The 18,927-nt window shown below is 42.7% G+C and overlaps 3 protein-coding genes across 3 annotated transcripts; all 3 read right to left on the bottom strand.

Annotated features, from left to right (window-relative positions):
- Nucleotides 1–6,607: 6,607 nt before the first annotated feature.
- Nucleotides 6,608–8,772, bottom strand: LOC112709293 (uncharacterized). Its single transcript, XM_025761186.1, has 2 exons — nucleotides 8,455–8,772; nucleotides 6,608–7,114 (listed from the first exon to the last, which is right to left on the bottom strand). The coding sequence occupies exons 1-2, from the start codon at nucleotides 8,770–8,772 to the stop codon at nucleotides 6,608–6,610; spliced, it is 825 nt and encodes a 274-aa protein (XP_025616971.1).
- A 2,003-nt stretch (nucleotides 8,773–10,775) lies between these two features.
- On the bottom strand, nucleotides 10,776–11,357 carry LOC112709292 (uncharacterized). The gene has a single exon (XM_025761185.1). It carries the CDS (start codon nucleotides 11,355–11,357, stop codon nucleotides 10,776–10,778), a length of 582 nt encoding a protein of 193 aa, XP_025616970.1.
- Nucleotides 11,358–17,762: 6,405 nt separating this feature from the next.
- On the bottom strand, nucleotides 17,763–18,182 carry LOC112709290 (uncharacterized). The gene has a single exon (XM_025761184.1). It carries the CDS (start codon nucleotides 18,180–18,182, stop codon nucleotides 17,763–17,765), a length of 420 nt encoding a protein of 139 aa, XP_025616969.1.
- Between the last annotated feature and the right edge of the window lie 745 nt (nucleotides 18,183–18,927).

Genomic DNA, 18,927 nt, shown 5'->3' with positions numbered 1-18,927 from the left:
GCATCTGCATTTGCATTTAAAAAAAAAATTGCCACCCGACGCGACCGCATCAGCGACGCGTCCGCGTCGAAAGGAGAGAGGAGAAAATAAAAAACGAACAGAGAGTCACGCTGGAGCGTGGCTGGATGCGTGCCAGTGGCACAAATCGTCCCATGTGACCGCGTCGCTAACGCGTCCGCATCACAAGGGATTAATGGCCTCCCACGCGACCGCGTGCCCCACGCGGCTGCGTGCCCTGATTTTCGACGTAAAAAGGGGTGCACAACGAATTATTGTGCGAGAGTGGTGCTAGATTGGTGCTGGACGCACAATCCCTATCACGTGACTGCGTCGCCAACGCGTCTGCGTCATTCCTTTCTGAAGCCCATTCACGCGATCGCATGCCCCACGCGATCGCGTCACCCCAAATTTGGCAAATATATAAATTCGAACATGGGTCATGCGACCATGTGACCGGCGCGACCGCGTCAACTGAATTAAAGCGCAATCACGCGAACACGTGCCCCATGCGGCCGCGTCGCTTGCGGCGCACAGCTCAACCTGAATTGTCAAAATATCTTATCTTTCTCTTCTCCAAATCCTAATTTTTCTTTTCCCTCCTTATTTCTTCCTTCTCCCTTCTTCCTTCTATCTCACCTTTCACTCTCTCTCTTTCACACCTCCATTAACAAGGTTTTATTTTCTTCCTTCCTTCCTTTTCTATCATTCTTCTTATTTTATATGTTATTTTCTTTTCTTTTCTTTTTCTTTTCATTATCCATGTTTTCTTTCTTCTTCTTTCCTTTTTACATGGTGTTAGAAATTTATTTGAGTCATTATTTCTCATTATATGCTTGTGGATTGTTGTAAATTATTTGGCAATTATATATTATTTTCTTTAAAGGGTTGCTTGCATGTTTGCTTTAATACTTTTTATACCTTATTTACCATGCATGCTGTGTGTTTGTGAAAAAGCCCATATGGCATTATGCACTTCTCTATTATACTTCCTACTATTCAAAGCATGTTTTTCACAAATTCTCTTTACTATTTTATTAACTGAATTTAATTTCCAATACAAATGTGATAGTTTGTTACGAAGTGATGCTTGATCTATGCTACTCATGCCCTTGCCGGCATGCCAATAAACATCTTGCATCTACTTCTCTATCGTGAACTTATTCTATTCCCTTTCTTGATCTTTTCACATGTTGTCATGACCATGTGTTTATTTCATTCATCTTTACCGTGCACTAATTATCACTCACTCCATCCCCTTCCTTGCTTTAATTCTTTGGGTTTAACTTACTTTCTCTTCCCTTTTTCAGAATGGTCACCAAGAAAATCAAAGAGAAAGCTACCCCTAAACCCATAGCAAGAAAAGGAATGAAGAGAGCATTAGTGGTAGAGCCTTCTTCAACTGTAGTCAAGCCCTCAACAAAAAGAATTAAAAAGATTATCAAGGTTGATGAAAAGGAGCGAGCCTTCCCAGCCAAGGACACTGCACGATTCCCAAATTGCTACTGTGAGCAGATGTTTCCTATTCTGGCAGCTCGAAATTACAACAATAAACACCTTCTTATCATTTTGCCTCGTATCGCTGAATTTGTTGAGCCACAAATTGCACAAAGACATTGGGGATTCTTACAAAGACAGCCACGACAGGTTAATCTTTCTTGGGTTGTTGAGTTCTACTCCAACTTCCACCTGCCGACTCTGCAGTCCGTCTATTTATGCCAGAAGCAAGTCTCCATTATAGAAGAGGCCATACAGCAAGCCTTAGATCTCCCATCTGCTCCAGAAGGATTGGACACCATTCAGAAAGCCACAATCAAGCGCCAGGCATACACCTTTGACTAGGACACTGTTCTCAGAGTTATCGCTCGACCTAGCAGTAAATGGATCTTTGGATACCATCGTTCCCGTCCTAAGGGAATTTTGGCTTCCGCACTCACTTTAGAGGCTCACGTATGGGCACAGATTATGTCCCATTACGTCTTCCCGAGTACTCATGAGTCCTCCTTCACAGCAGACATGGCCGTTCTACTATGGTGCATCCTCACAGACCAGCCTCTTAATTTACTAAGACATATCCAGAATGCTATTGAACATGTGCAGATTGCGGGCAACCTACCTTTTCCCGCATTGGTCTCTGATCTTATCTCAGCAGCCGGAGTATCCTACAGAGTTGGAGACACCAAAGCCATTCTTCCACGGGATGATCAGTATGTCCCTAACGGGAGATATCTCAGGCCACAGCTTGCCACTACCAGCCAGTCCATAGAGGATGCTACAGCTCCTCCACCATCTACTTGTCAACTGCTGCATCAAATACTGAAGCGGTTGGACCAACATGAAAAGAAAGCAAAGCTCTGAGAGCGCCGCAACCAACGCCGTTTCAAACACCTCAGAGAGCTGCTTAGAGGAGATTGCAGAGACTCAGACACCCCGGACTCCACTTTCTTTACCAGCACAGGGAGCCATGACAACCCCGACTGTGGAGACACTGCATGCCACCAGCCCACCATTGTTCCTGACAGATGGCACCGAAGACGGTGCAAAGCCTTAAGTGTGGGGAGGTCGGTCAGTACCCGACTTCCGGAGGTAATTTCTCTTCCCCAGCACCATTAAATTAGGATATTTTAGTTAGATTTCTTTTTTTTTATAGAATAGGATAAATTGCATAGTAATAGGTTAGTTGCATGCATGTTCTACTTGATTGAAAAGACAATAAGTTTCTTCTAAAAAGCTATTTTTGGAACAAAATTTCACTAATTTTAATCAAAACTCTTATGTTAAAATTGCTTGAAGTTGTATTTGGAACATGATTTTTGAGCTAAAGAACACACAACCTGTGAAAATTTGAGCCTTTATGCATGGTTACATTATTTAACCATAATTATTTTATTATTGTGTGTTTACTTCTCTATGATTGTAATCTATATTTTGTTTCATCCTATATGTCCAATATTTATTATGTTTATATGCTTGCATGTGATTGAGGCCATTATTTATTTAAACTCACTTATCCAAATTAAGCCTACCCTTTTTAATTACCTTTGTTAACCACTTTGAGCCTTTAAATCCCATTTGTTCTATATTTTACCACATTACTAACCTTAAGTGGAAAAACAATTGTATATCCCAAATTGAATCTTTGGTTAGCTTAAGATAGAATTGTGTATTTTAGTTAAGTATAGGAATTTGTGGGAACAAAAGTTATTAAGGAAATGTGTCATGATAATACAATGAGAATTTGGATACCTACTCATGTGAAACTATAAGAATTAAAAATCTATGTGCATTGATAAGCTATGTTTATTTTTATGTCTATAAATAAAATCAATAAATAAATAAGGGGACAAAATTACCCCAATGCTGAATTAAAAATTTAAAGATCAATGCACATATGATAAAATTAATACATGAGTATGGAATGTAAAAGGGAATTCTGGGTAGCTAGGTATGAATTCTAAAGTTATATAAAATATATAGGTTGGGTTAATTAAAGATTCAATTTATAAGCTCACTTAACCATATATGTATCCCTATCCTTACCTTGGCCCCATTACAACCTTGAAAAGACCTCATGATATTTGCATTGGCATATTAACTGTTGTTGATTGGTTAGGAGAAAAACAAAAGTTAGAGAGCATGATTAGAGAAGGATAGAGTGATTACCCTATACACTAGAGAGATTAGAGCATACATACATCATCAGTGAGGGTTCAATGCTTGAATCTCCATGTTTCCTGCTTTCATGAGCTATCTTCTTGCACTTTTATCTGTCTTACTGTATAATGGTAGAATTAGTGGAATTTGATTTGTAATTGTTTCGAAGAGCTTATTTGCTTTTGATCAAGTGGGCAAGAATCATATAGTTGCATTCATATATATATATATATAGGTTGCATTGCATTGCATGAGTTTCTACATGTTCATACTTATTTATCTTATCTCCTTCAGTTAAGCATGAGGACATGCTAATGTTTAAGTGTGGGGAGGTTGATAAACTACTATTTTATGGTTTATATTGTGTTTAATTGTGTGGTTTTATCATGATCCTTACCCACTTATTCATTAATTTAGCATGCATTTATATTTCCTTCCTGAAATTATTACATGATTGAAAACTGCTTTCTAGAGACTTTTAATTCTGCATTTTAATTATCCTTTATTCCATTTGATGCCGTAATCTATGTGTTAAGTGTTTCAGGCTTTATAGGGCATGAATGAGTTGGAGATTGGAAAGGAAGCTAGCAAAAATGGAAGGAACATGAGAAAGTGAGGAGATAACCAGCGAGAAGTGACGCGGCCGCATGGCTCACGCGTTCGCACAAAAGAGGAGAAATCGCAGTGACGCGGCCGCATGGCTCACGCGACCACGGGAATTGGAAAAGCACACGTGACGTGGAAGCGTGGACGACGCGAACGCGTGGCAGGAAAAACGCGAATGTCGCGTCCGCGTGGATGACGCGATCACGTGACGTCCGCGATCTGCATAATCTGCAGAATTCACTGGGGGCCATTTTGGACCCTATTTTGACCCGGTTTTCGGCCCAGAACAGCAGACTAGAGCCAGAGAACATGCAGAAACCAGAACAACAATTCATTCTACACAATTTTAGTTTCAGATCTAGTTTTTACTCCTCCTCTAGGTTTTTCTCTCTAGACATTCATAGTTCTGAGGATTTTATTTTTCTATCACTTTTTGCATTGGGACACTGAGAAGAGTTATTACCTCATCAAGACTTCGTCATTCTAGTTTGTCTTCCTTACTTGGCTTTACTCTTCCATGTCCTTTGCTTTGTTTAATTTTACCATTTGAATATTTTTAGGATTATTTAATACAAGGATTACTTTTATTTTTAGTTGATTATTTTGATTTTTATTCACAATGTCTTTCTTCAATTCCCTTTCATATGTTATGAATTTTACATTCACAATGAGTGAGTAGTTCCTTAATTTGATGGGGAGTTGATTGAAAGGAACCCTCGAGTTGGAAAGCTTAAAAGAAAGATTATAATTGGGTTTATTGTTGGATTGCCCTCTAGTCACTAACACCAATCCCTTTTTATTAAGTGGGTTGCAACTTGTGAACAGACGCAACATTCCAACTTGTTTGACTTTCCCTTACCTAGTAAGAGATAACTAAACAGGATAACCTTTGATTATCAATTAATCTAGAGAGTAATCCAACAATAATAGGGCTTCCAACTAATCAACTCCCAGTCAAGGCTTTTATTTACATTATTCAAATTCTCCAATTTAATTCCCTGTTTACTCAACTCAAATCTTTTTGAAAACATCTGATTAATAAAAAAAGCACACTTTTCTGCAACTCGTTGGGAGACGACCTGGGATTCATACTCCCAATATTTTAATTTTAAATTTCTGTGACACCTTTCTAAATTGATAAGTGGATTTCTGGTGAGTTAAGAACTATACTTTCAACGTATATATTTTAATAATTTTTAATTCACAAATTTCTGCTCGCATCAGGTCCTTACTGTGATGGAGAGGAACTTCGATGCCGGGTCGTTTATAGACTCACAATTGCTTCCTGGCACGGAGGAACACTTCCATGGTACCAACCTTGCGGGGCAGGCACGATGGATGTATCGCACCCTCCTCCGTGGTGCAGCCATAGCTCGGAAGGCTGAGTTCGAGTTGTCGGATATGGCGTCGCTGCATCGGAAGCTCGAGTATGCTGCCACAGCCAACAATAAATTCAAGGTTCAAGTTGAAACACTCCAGGGGCAGCTATCCGAGGTGAAGGAGAAGCTTAAGACTGCCGAGGAGAAGGTTGCATCTGTTGAAAAAAAGTTGAACACTGTCGATACCTCCGTATCTCATCTGATTGAGCGGAAAATGACTTTGGAAAGCCAGCTGAGCGCCGCGCAAGGTCGTGTGGTCACCTTGGAAAAGGAACGGGATATGGCCGTTACGGCTGCTAAGACCGCCCAGGACGAGGTTGAGGGTCTCAGGAAGAAACACAAGGAGGTTAGAGAGCAAGGAAAGAGTGCGATCTTCATGACTGAGGAGGCTCTTAAGGCTCAGGTGAAGATCGTGGCTCCTGACTTTGATACATCGGCAATTAGGGTTTTCAAGATGATTAAGGACGGCAAGATTATTGATATGCCTAAGAAGTGAGCTCTCGTACCTTGTGTTTTTTGTGGCTTTGTTGTAGAACTTTGAAACTACTTTGTCATACTCTATTAGCCGTTTGGTCGGTTTATGGATATCATATTTATCAGCTTATCTGGTAGTGTTTATATTTTGTTTTGTTTCCGCTTGTTCCTCGTGTGCCGGTTGCTCGTTATTTGTTTACCGTTATGTTATTATCTTTGGTGAGGCCATGTCGTGGCTTTATTATTATCGCGGCCGTTTGTTATGGCTTTTTAACTTGGTTGGCTCCCGGGGTGATCAGTCCCGGGGTGCCGTGCCGTTTTCCGTTTGTTATGAGAAACGTTTTGTTGTAGGATGCGTAGTTGAGGAAAATTAAAAGGAGACATTTATTAAGTAAACATTAATCGGCAATTAAACAAGTCTATAGCCATGGTAAGAGTTTTTTTGTAAAAATAGTGAATTACTAAACTCGTCGAACCACTTGGCCGGCGTGTTCGAGTTAGGAATAAAATCTCCTCAAGTTACCTACATTCCATGTTCTCGGTATCTCCTTGCCATCGAGCTTCTCCAATTTGTAGGCGCCTTTGCCGAGCACCTCTTTGACCCTGTAGGGGCCTTCCCAATTTGACGCTAGTTTTCCTTCCCCTTGGGTCGGTAGCCCTATGTCGTTGTGTCGCAAGACCAGGTCATTTTTTCCGAACTCCCTCTTGAGCACTTTGGCGTTGTAACGCAGGGTCATTCTCTGCTTCAGTGCTACTTCTGTCAAATGGGCCATCTCTCTGACCTCATCTACTAGGTCTTTCTCCATTGCTTTTTCTACTCCCTTTAGAAGTAGCCGCGGGCTCGGCTCGCCGATTTCCACGGGTATCATCGCGTCCACCCCGTATGTCAGGCGGAAGGGGGTTTCTTCCGTGGAGGACTGCTCTGTTATTCGGTAAGACCAAAGGACTGAAGTGAGTTCATCGGCCCATGCGCCTTTTTTGTCACCCAGCCGCTTCTTGAGGCCCTGTAAGATGACTTTATTTGCGGACTCGACTTGCCCATTCGTCTGGGATGCTCTACTTAGGAGAACTTCTGCTTTATACCCAGGCCATTGAGGAATTCTATGAACTTTTTGTTAGTGAACTGCATCATGTTGTCTGAGATGACGACTTCTGGGATGCCGAATCGAGTTATCACTTGCCTCTACATGAACTTTCTACAGTTGGATGAGGATATGCTGGCCAGTGGTTCGGCCTCTATCCATTTGGTGTAGTAGTCGATGGCGACTATGAGTTATTTGACTTGCCCTGGGCCAACCGGGAAAGGTCCCAAGAGGTCGAATCCCCATTATGCAAAGGGTCGGGAGGTCGTCAGTAGGCTTAGTTCTGAAGCCGGTGCTCGGTAAAAGTTGGCGTTCTCTTGACACTTGGCACATTTTTTCACAAATTCTTTGGAATCTTCCATCATCGATGGCCAGTAGTATCCAACTCAGATGAGCTTTCTCGCCAGGGCTTTACCCCCGATATGGTGGCTGCAGCACCCTTCATGGACTTCCCTAAGCACGTAATCCGTCTACCTGGGGTGTAGGCACTTCAATAGGGGTTGGCTGAGTCTCTTTTTAAACAGTTGTCCCTGTATGGTCGTGTATTTGAGTGCCTCCCTTCTTAATGCTTTGGCTGCTTTCTCGTCATCAGAGAATTTGCCTTTTTTGAGAAAATCGACGATAGGATCCAACCAAGAGGGGCTTATCTTTGTCAGGTGGAGGGTAACTGCTGGTTCCTTTAGCATACTTTTGATTAGAGATCGGTTGCCTACCCCTGGTTTTGTGCTTGCTAGCTTGGATAGGAGGTCCGCTCGTGTGTTCCTTTCCCTCGGGACATGTTGGATCGTGACCTCCTCGAACCGGTTGCTCAATTCTCTAACCTTTTCTAGGTACTTTTGCAACAACAAGTCTCTGGCTTGGTAGTTCCCATTTACTTGCAAGGTGACGACCTGCGAGTCACTGCACACGTCTAGCCTCGTTGCCCCGACTTCACGAGCTAGGATCAGGCCCCCCAATAGGGCCTCGTATTACGCTTGGTTGTTTGATACCGGAAACTCAAATTTGATCGATTTCTCGTATACGACTCTGGCAGGACTTTTCAAGATGACCCCGGCTCCTCCGGACTTTTGGTTTGAGGCTCTGTCGATGTAGAGTCTCCACCGTATGCCCGTTTACTCAGTGGGGTCCCTCGTTACTTCTACCAAGAAGTCGGCCATCGCTTGTGCCTTAATTGCGTGCCGGGGCTCATACCACAGGTCGTATTGGGAGAGTTCGATGGTCCAAGTCATCATTCTTCCCGCTAAATCGGGTATTTGGAGTACTTGATGGATTCTCTGGTCTGTCTTCACAACGATCTGGTGGCCTTGGAAGTATTGCCTTAGTATGCGGGAAGAGGTCAAGAGTGCCAGTGCCAGTTTTTCCAGTTTGTTGTACCGCGGTTCTGCTCCTTGTAGCGCACTTACGAAGTAGATTTGCTGTTGGGCCTTTCCTTCTTCCCTCACCAAGACTGCTGCAAGTGCCTCCTTTGTTTTGGCCAGGTATAGGTAAAGTGGTTCTCCGACCTTGGGCTTCCCAAGCACGGGGGTGCTGCCAGGATCTCTTTGAAGTGTTTGAACGCCTCCTCGCACGCAGGGGTCCATTCAAATGCTATCCCTTTCCTCAACGATTGAAAAAGGGTAGAGCTTTTGCTCCCGACGCTCCGAGGAAGTGAGACAATGTGGTGAGCCTTCCTGCTAGCCTCTGGACGTCTTTGATACAGACTAGGCTCTTCATTTGTAGTATCGCTTGGCATTTTTCGGGGTTGACTTCTACCCCCCTTTGGGTGATCATAAATCCCAGGAATTTTCTGGCCTCCATGGCAAAGGCACACTTGAGCGGGTTGAGCCTCATACCGTGTTGTCGGAGGGACGTGAATACATTCCTCAAGTCGCTCAGCAGATCATCTGATCGGGTGGTCTTCGCGAGGATGTCGTCTACATAGACTTCCACCGTCTTGCCTATGAGATCGCTGAATATCTTGTTCATCAATCTCTGGTATATGGCCCCCATGTTTTTCAGGCCAAAGGGCATCACCTTATAGCAGTAGATTCCTTTTGGTGTTATGAATGTTGTTTTTTCCTCGTCAGGCCGGTGCATCGGTATCTGATTGTAGCCGGAGTAGGCGTCCATAAAGCTAAGATACCGGTACCCTGCCGCCGCATCAACAAGCGTGTCAATGTTGGGAAGGGGGTAGCAGTCCTTGGGGCATGCTTTGTTAAGATCGGAGTAATCTACGCACATTGTCCTCCTCTGCTCTTTCCTGTAACATCTTCTTTCTCCTCTGGGCCACTGGTCGGGCTTCAGGCTTGACGGTCAAGTGGTGTGACATGAGATGAGGGTCTATGCCCGGCATGTCAGCTGGCATCCAAGCGAACAGATCACCATTGGCCCTAATCATTTCTATCAGAGGCTCTTTCAATTCATGGAGGAGGTTTCTATTTACGAACGTGAACTTTTCCTCTGTGTCCCCGACCCTAAACTTCTCCAAGTCCCCCTCTGGCTCGGGTCTGGGCTTGTCGTCGACCCTAGCATCCAGGTCAGTGAGGAACACTCCCGATGCTTCTTTGGATTTTTTCCTCAATGAGAGGCTGGCGTTGTCGCAAGTGACTGCCGTTTCTAATTCTCCTTTAATGGATCCCACAGATCCGTCATCCGTGACAAACTTCATCACTAGCAGCTTTGTACTGATCACTGCCCCAACATCGTTAATGGTCTTTCTTCCTAAGATGATGTTGTAGGCCGTGGAGTCCCTCAGAACTACGAACTCAGCCATTACCGATCTTTGCCCCTGTCCTTGTCCCACGGAGACCGGTAGGGAGATTATCCCGTCTGGCTTAATGAAGTGATCACCTAGCCCTACGACACCGTGCTGGTGAGTCGTTAGGTCGGCATCCCGCAGGCCTAATGCGTCGAACACATTGCGGAACATAATGTTTGAGTCTGTCCCTGTGTCTATAAGGATTCGTTTGACGAGGCCGGTTCCGACCCTGGCCGTGATGACCATGGGGGGGCTTTCCAGGACCTCGTCGAACCATTGGTCTTCTGGGCCGAAAGAAATGGGTGGGGCTCTTTTGGGGTTTCGCAGAGATGAGGAAGAGACCGCCATTACTTTGGCATCTTTTTTGTGCGCCAATCTCGACCTTGGAGCCGTGTTTCTCGCGGTTACTACATTCACTATGGTAAGACCGTGGTCGTCGTCCCTTGGCTCCTGCCGTCGCTTCACCGTTCAGGTGTTGTCTTTCCCATCGTGGTTCCGATTTCATCTCCTCGGCTCTCTGATGAGGTGGGAGAATTCAGCTAGTTTTCCGTCCCTGATCTCTTGTTCCAGTGCGTCCTTCAGGTCGAAGCAGTCCTGTGTTTTGTGTCCATAGCCCTTATGGTAATCAAAATAGAGGCTATTGTTCCCCCTAGTTTGATCCTTCAGAGGGCGGGGCTTTGACAAGATTCTCTTTTTGGCTATTTGCTGATAAACTTCTATGATGGGGAGGGCAAGAGGACTGTAGTTGGTGAATTTTCCAACACAAGGAAACGGTTTGGGTGCCTTGCTCGGTCCGCCGTCTCTGGCGTGCTCCTTCTGTCTTTCTCCATTGTCGTGCTGCCTGGGTTAAGTGTAAGAGGGTTGCCGCTTGTTAGCAGCCACAACTTGACTGACTTCCTCATCGTTAATGTATTCATGGGCTACGATTTGGATTTCTTGCATCGTCCATATTAGCTTTGTGGTGAGGTGCTTTCTGAAGTCCTCGTTAAGGAGCCCGTTCGTCAGGCAGAGAATGGCCACCGAATCAGTTAACCCCTCAATCTCCAAGCATTCGTCGTTGAAGCGATATAGGTATTTCCTGGTCGTCTCGCCAGTTTTTTGAGTGATGCCGAGCAGATTGATCGGGTGTTTTGCCTTTGCGATTCTGGTAGTGAATTGTGCTAAGAAGGCGCGACTGATATCCGAGAAGCCGGCCACGGAGCGCTGGGGGAGGCTATTGAACCATCGTATCGCAGGGCCTGCTAGGGTGACCGGGAAGGCGCGGCACCTTACTTCGTCTCTCACTCCCTCCAAGTTCATTCTGGCCTCGAAGGCCGTGAGATGCTCCTGCGGGTCTTGAGTTCCGTCATACCTCATGTCCATTAGTTTGTCAAAGTGCTTTGGCAACCGGACTTCGAGAATGGAATGATAGAATGGGGTAGCGCCCATGATCACAGATCGCCGTGTTTCCTTAGGTCTCTCTTCTCTGCCTTTGCGGTCTCGCCTCATGGTGCCCCCCGCTTACCTTGGGCGTATATGATTGTGTCATTTCACCTCCTAGGGCGTTCTCGTTCCTCCTGGCTACTTTCCGATTCCGATCTCGAGACGCGAGTACGTCGGGAGCGACTACTTCGGTGGGAGGTTCTCCCCCGACTCTCAGGAGATTGAGAGTAGTCGGGGTCAAAAATCTGCTGATGATGCTCCCGATCTGCTAGTTGGCGATCCAGGTTCTGCACCCTATGGCGCAGTTCCTGCATTATCCTGCCGTTGTTGCTACCAGTTTCTCCGAAGGGACGTCTTTCTTGGTCTCTCGACTGCGCCTCAGTTCGTCGCGGAGGGGACCTTAGCCGTCACGGGGAGAGGCAACGGAGGCTGCCCCCTCAAGGCCCGCCGCGCGGCCATGGTCCCCTGGATTTTGCACGATCTCCATTCAGGTTTTCTCCCCACAGAAGGCGCTAATGTTTGGTCTATCGGGTACCAGACGGTTCAGAGGTGTCCTCGGATGAACGGGAGGGGCGTAGCTTGGAATCGGGTTGCGAGGGTGAAGCGGGGAGGCCGACGTTCCGAGCTCTCGATGCGGAGGGGGTGTCACCTGCAAAGACACTCCGATGCCCAAGTGAGTCGAGTGTGTAGGCGAGAAAGGGATAAAATAGTATGTGACATACCTTGGGGGAGAGGTAGGACCCTCTCTATATATACTTTGTCAGAAGTGGGTCTCACAAAGACAAAACGCACCTTTCTCAAAGCTTCCTTGTACAGCTGTGGCGGCTAGCTGTCCTAGACGCGTGTTCGGGTCGGCGAATAAGTGCCTCACACCCAACCATTCGGATCGGATGGTTCGAAAGTTGGAGCGGCCCAAAGTTCAATTTGGACCAGACCGTAACAATATATATATATAACGATGCATATAAAGGAATATAAAAAATATATATATTTTGTATTCCTTAATCAATAATTCAATATATGCGCGTATTATGTATGTGCGATTGTGCATATATATATATATATATATATATATACTTTCGGCTGTTTATATATATATAGCGTATCGATTTTTTTTATATATAGTAATTAATTTATTCTGAAACATTAGCACAAAGTATTATTATAATTGTCTCGTTTAAAATTATGAGTGCCATTAATTTGGTATAAATTAACGAATTATCCATAAGGATTGTTATATTCACTAATTTTATAAAGATTGATTTTAATCTTAATGGATTATAAATTTTTGGTACATGAGTTATAATCATTTTTTTAAGGTCTAAAAAGATATTATTAAAATTTAATTCTTTTTAGGATTTAAGTATTTTTTTGTTGTTATATAAAAAACTAATAACAATTTGAATTATTATATCCAACTATTTTATAAAGATTCGATTTTGAAATAAATTGATTGAACATTATGTTGTCAAAGTAGCTTCTTTTGTGAAAATTGATTTATTTAAAACATTAAGAATATGGTGATATGTAATTCACGCGAATATTGGTCGGCCCAAAGGAAGGTCTATATTTGGCCAAATTACATACACATATTGATGGTAAATACATATTTGGGTAACTAATTAAGAATAAAGTAATGCTTATTATTTATGCGAACAATAATCGACCCAAAAGAAGTTTATTGTTTGGCCAAATATTTACATTGCACACTTTTGTTTATTTTCTATTAATTATGCGGTCAATAATCGACCCAAAGGAAGGTTATTGGTTGGCCAATTAATAGAAAATATATACAGTAATAAATAGGTTGCGAAGTTTAAAGTTTTTATGTGCGCATTAAGTCAGCCCAAAGAAAGGCTTAATGTGTGATAGGAATTTCGACAATATTTGATTACTGCAATGAGAGTATCACTCACAGTTAATTTTCTATCCAAAGATTGAAAATTAATGTTGTTTTAGATATCTCAATATAGATTTTTTCCCATTATTTAACTAATGTTTACTGTATTTTTTTTGTTCTAATCTAGAAACTATGGCCTTAGCTATCAATATTTCTGCACAAATTAGTAGTATTCCTATGCTGAATGGTTTAAACTTTAAAGTTTGGAAGGATACCGTGGAGATTGTCCTGGGTGGTATGGATCTAGATATAGCTCTTCGAGAGGAGAAACCCACTTCCACTCCGAAAAATCTCAATGAGGTTAAAATAGAAAAGTGGAGAGATCCAATTGAATGAGCATTATGATCATAAAACGCTCATATCCTGAGGCATTTCGGGGCTCAATTACTGAGGATAAAGATGCCAAATAATTCCTAAAGGATGTTGAAAAATTCTTTATTAAGAATGAAAAGGCGGAGGCAAGTAGTCTTTTGAGCAAACTTGTCTCCATGAAGTATAAAGGTAAAGAAAACATAAGGGAGTATATTATGAAAATGTCTCATCTTGTTTCAAAATTAAAAGCACTAACGTTAGAGTTGTCTGAAGATTTACTCGTGCATTTCATTTTGATTTCCCTTCCTGCACACTTTGGGCAATTCAAAGTGAGTTATAACACTCTGAAGGACACTTGGTTCTTAAATGAGCTTATATCTCACTGTGTGTAAGAAGAAGAGAGGCTACAACAAGATAAGATTGAAAGTGCTCATATGGCTTCATCTTCTCAGTATAAAAGAAAGCGTGATACTACTCCGGATATGTATTCTCAGCAGAAAAAGGCTAAGAAACATGATCAAGTTTCAACTTATTTCTTCTGTAAGAAGGTGGGACACATGAAGAAGGATTGTGTAACACCATAACTAGCCTAAGCCTTACCTCGCGTCATAAAGCTAAGGTTAATCAGAGATTACGATAGTTCTAAGCTCATACATATAATATATATAGAAAGAATAGTATAATCTAGAAGCCCGATGAAGGATATAGCTCAAAAATAGGATTTCAAAGCGCAAAACGTACTAACCAAGCTACTAACTTGAAGCATAAGGAACAGGTATGGAATAACCAAACATCATAGTATAATAATATAGTATCATAAGACGCTAGCCACGACTCGCAGAGTTTAAGCCGGCTAACCATATACAGACCATGTATGAAACCAGACAGTAAAAACAGCTTATACAAATTTTGTTCTCTCAAATACACGCTACTAGGAGAAACAAAGTACAAAAGTGAGAGACATATTCAAAATACATCAAAGACTCAAAAGAAGTATCTGGATCCTCCGCTTCTGTCACCAACCAGACAACTCACCGAGGTGGGTTGCGACCTGCATCTGAAAAACACAACAAAATATGGTATGAGAACCGGAGGTTCTCAGAATGGTAACAGTTCCCAGTGATGTAGGATATAAGACCCTGGGACGCCAAAGGCAATCCTAGACTCCATGTCCATCACAAGATTCAAGCTTAAAGCATTCTAAAACAGATAAGCATAATAGGTAATTCCTTAATACATCTTAAGCCGTAGTACCATAAAAGGTAATCTATTTTAGGGAATTTCTATTCTATTCAAACACCGCTGTCCCACAGCATTCAGCACCTGATGCTCCATACGATCCCATCGCCACCACCTTCCGAACCTCCTCAACTCTAGTAAAGCACAAGTATATACAATACAAGTAAAGCACAAGTAAAAGCATATAAGGCAATTAAGTCAAATAGCAGGTAAGCATGTTATTCAATTAGGAAAGCCATTACAAGTAATCAAAGCAAACAAACAGATAGAAAATGTATATGATGAATATCTGCCCTACTGGCTGTGATATCACATTGTCGGTCTAACTGCCAACCCGACACATCTCCATGGAGATGTTGCCCTTCGGATTCATGGTGTGAGAACCCCCGAGATATAGTGCTCGGATCACTATCCAGGGTTTTGCGCCTGCACGCTCTGATGATCCGAAGGGATGCGAGCGGGATCTATTGCCACCGACCTCACATCTAAGCGCAAGTGGGATGAACCACCGCCCTTACGCCACCGCCGCTACCTCGACAGACGGGATCCAACCTCGGCCCCTGCCAGGCGTATAGCATCTCATAATCTCAATGAAAAGTGGTACAGTGGTTTTCAAAACATTTATAGCACAAGATGGATCCATCACTTCATTCAGAGTCCTCGACTCTTTCCAACCACTGTTCATTTACATTTCAGTTCCTTGATCTCGCATCTCATTCATTAACCCTTCATCACACATCATCAACCTTCCCCAGTACAACAGAAACCTAGCACTCCATTTGCTAACTTTTCCTAAATAGTAGTGTCTAAAACCCTTAGCACATCTTCCCATGTTAGAGCACCCAAATATATGCCCAAAAGTTTTAAAAAGGTCTTATAGAAGCTTACAACATCGTCGGGAAGGTGAAATAGTTGAAAACAAAATAAAATTTGAGAAACAGGGAGTGTACGTCCGTACAGGGGTGTGCGTGCGCACGCCCAAGAAATTTTTAAAGGTGTGCGTGCACACAGGTATCAAAGCATAAAAGGATTTGTTCACTCGCACAACCCGTGCAAGCGCCCCAACAGACTGGCCTCCCCAACGTGTGCGTGCGCACAGGTTGCAATTTCTCCTTTGTTGTGCGTGCGCACAAGCTGTGCCAACGCTACAGGCAGATTGCCTGCCTCTGCGTGTGCGGACGCACACATGTCTGTGCGTGCACACAGGTCGCCATTTATGTGGAGTGTGCGTGCGCACAATGCTGTGCAGGCGCACACACCAGAATATACAGAATTCTGTAACTTTGCAAGATTTTCAGATTTTCAATACCAACTTTGAATGATCATAACTTCCTCTACGAAATTCCAAATTTCACAAACTTTATATCGATTAAAAGGGTTTTCAGAGATCTTTAACTCTAAGTCAATTTCAACTAATTTTGAAAATCGAGGCAAAAGTTATGACCGGACAAAGTTCACCAAAAATTCCACTTTTACCCAAAATCACAATTTTCACAATTCTTTCACAAAACACAACCAAACTAACCCAAACCATTCCGAAACTCTAATTCTTATCAAATTCAACACTCTATGGCAGATCACACCAACATACCACATTTTTTACTTATCCACAATATCAATATCAATATATCTCATATATTTAACTTCATTAACAATTCTCCAACTATATTACCCATAGATCAACACCAATATCACATTTATCAACATAGTCCACTACTCAACTTCACAAATCATGCATCCTCAACATATGACTATAAATCATCATTATCAACTCAAAATTTCTCATTTCATCAATCATCATTATACAATTAAATCCAACAACTTATCAACCATTCAAATCCAATCCTATCCTATGGGTCACTAGTCTAAGTGTCCATGAATATTATATACTACATAGAGGAACCCGAAATCATACCTTGGCCGATTCCCAATATGAACCAATTGAGCTTTCATCCAAAATCCAACCACCAATGTAGCTCCAACAAGCACCAACAAACCCCAAACTCACAATAATCAAGCTATATACATATAAATCACCACAAGATCAACTTAGGGCTCAACATAAACATAATTTCACAAGGGTTTAGTATCTCTTACCTCTCTCAACAGATTTGATGGCCACAATCCAAGGTTAAGCAAGGATTAGAGCAAACCTAAACATCCAAAATCACAAAAACCCATTTAACCCAAAAACCCTAATGTAACCCGAAATTTTGGAGAGAAAAACTGGAAGAATTTCAAGCTTACCTCTAGAATTTTTTGGATGAGTTTTGTAGAGCTCTTCTCAAGAAATGCGTAGCCACTGAAGGCACGCAAATCAGAGCTCTAGAACTCAAGATATGAGCTTGAGAAGTTTGAGGTGAAAAGGGTTTTCCTCTTCCTCTCCTCCCCTTCTCAATTTCAGAAGTGTGTGTGTGTTTAGGGAGGCTAGGGTTCATTAAATGAACCTTTATATATGTTGGACTTGAGCCCAACTTGGGTCCGGTTCAACCTGTTAGTGTTTTTTACCTGTTTGGCCCAACTTCGGGCCAAACCTTTAAAATTAACGCCCGATTTTTTTTCTAATGTTTTTCTAAGATTTTTTACTATTTCAACTTTTTCTTGCGCAGCACCGGACAGACTTGAACCGGTTCACCGGTTCACTGCCGGTTTACGGTTTTTCACAGTTTTTCACAAAAAGCATATTTTCTGACTCTGAACGACCCACTGATCCAAAAATGATGTTTAAAACCTCAAATTCTCACTCTAACTTTTCGGAATCAAATTTGGACAATATAACCACTTAATTAGCCGGTTCGATTAATTGCGGTTCTTACATTCTCCCCACCAAATAAGAAATTTTGCCCTCAAAATTTGAATTACCTGAGAAAAGCTCGGGATAATCCTTTCTCATCTCGGATTCCAATTCCCAAGTATGCTCTTCGCTTCCAAGCAACTTTAACCAACTGAACTTCTTTTCCTCACAGCTTATTTACACTGGTGTTGTCAATTCTAACCGGTGTCTCTTGGAAAGTCAAGTTCTCCCTCAACTCGACCGTTTCAGGCTCCAACACATGAGGCGCGTCCGACATGTACTTACGGAGTTGTGACACGTGGAACACGTCATGTAGGTTAGATAGGTGAGGTGGCAAAGCCACTTGGTATGCCACCGGCCCGAAATGCCTTAGGATCTCAAACGGTCTTATATACCTTGGATTCAACTTCTTGGTCTTGATTGTTATTCCAATCCCAGTTGTGGGTGTAACTCGGAGGAACACATGCTCTCCTACTTCAAACTCTAACAGTTTCCTTCTTTGATCCGCATAACTTTTTTGTCGACTCTGAGCAGTCAAAATCCTTTCTCGTATTTTCTTAATCTTCTCCGTAGTCTCTGCTACCATATTTGGACCCAATACACTTGCTTCGCCCGATTCATACCAACAAAGTGAAGACTGGCACTTCCGTCCATACAAAGCCTCACACGGAACCATCCCAATACTCGCATGATAGCTAGTGTTGTATGCAAACTCCCCAATGGCATGTAGTGGTCCCAACTTTTGGGTTGATCCAAAACACACGCTCTCAGCATATCCTCTAACGTCTGAAGAGTCCTTTCTGACTGTCCATCTGTTTGTGGATGATACGCCGTACTGAGACATAGTCTCGTACCGAAGGCCTTTTGAAAAGCTCCCCAAAATCTTGATGTGAATCGGGGATCACGGTCCGATACTATGTTCGACGGCACGCTATGCAACCTTACTATTTCCTTTATATACAACCTTGCTAGCTCCTCCATAGAACAGTTTACTCGAATAGGTAGAAAATGAGCAGATTTGTTTAAGCGATCCACGATCACCCAAATCACATCAAATCCGACCTAGTCCTCGGTAAACCTGTCACAAAATCCATTGTGATTCCTTCCCACTTCCACTGCGAAATTTCAAGTGGTTAAAGCATTCCCGACAGTTTCTGATGTTCTATCTTCACCTTCTGACACGTCAGGCACTTTGGGACATGTTCTGCTACATCCTTCTTCAGACCAGGCCACCAGAACATAGTCTTCAGATCATGGTACATCTTAATACATCCAAGGTGAATGGAAAATCCGCTCTTGTGCACTTCTCTCAATATATCCTGCTGTAACAT

Source organism: Arachis hypogaea, chromosome 9 (assembly GCF_003086295.3).
Source record: "Arachis hypogaea cultivar Tifrunner chromosome 9, arahy.Tifrunner.gnm2.J5K5, whole genome shotgun sequence".
In the NCBI taxonomy this organism is placed as follows: Eukaryota; Viridiplantae; Streptophyta; class Magnoliopsida; order Fabales; family Fabaceae; genus Arachis; species Arachis hypogaea.
This window is presented reverse-complemented; position numbering and strand designations above follow the sequence as displayed.

Excerpts from the sequence above, each read along its gene's own strand:
- LOC112709293 (XM_025761186.1), bottom strand. The coding sequence starts at position 8,772 with ATGGACCCCTGCGTGCGAGGAGGCGTTCAAACACTTCAAAGAGATCCT. Across the intron at positions 7,115-8,454 it reads CAGACCAGAGAATCCATCAA|GGCCTCAAGAAGCGGCTGGG; the intron begins GTACTCCAAATA and ends GTCATCTTACAG.
- LOC112709292 (XM_025761185.1), bottom strand. The coding sequence starts at position 11,357 with ATGGGCGCTACCCCATTCTATCATTCCATTCTCGAAGTCCGGTTGCCA.
- LOC112709290 (XM_025761184.1), bottom strand. The coding sequence starts at position 18,182 with ATGGTAGCAGAGACTACGGAGAAGATTAAGAAAATACGAGAAAGGATT.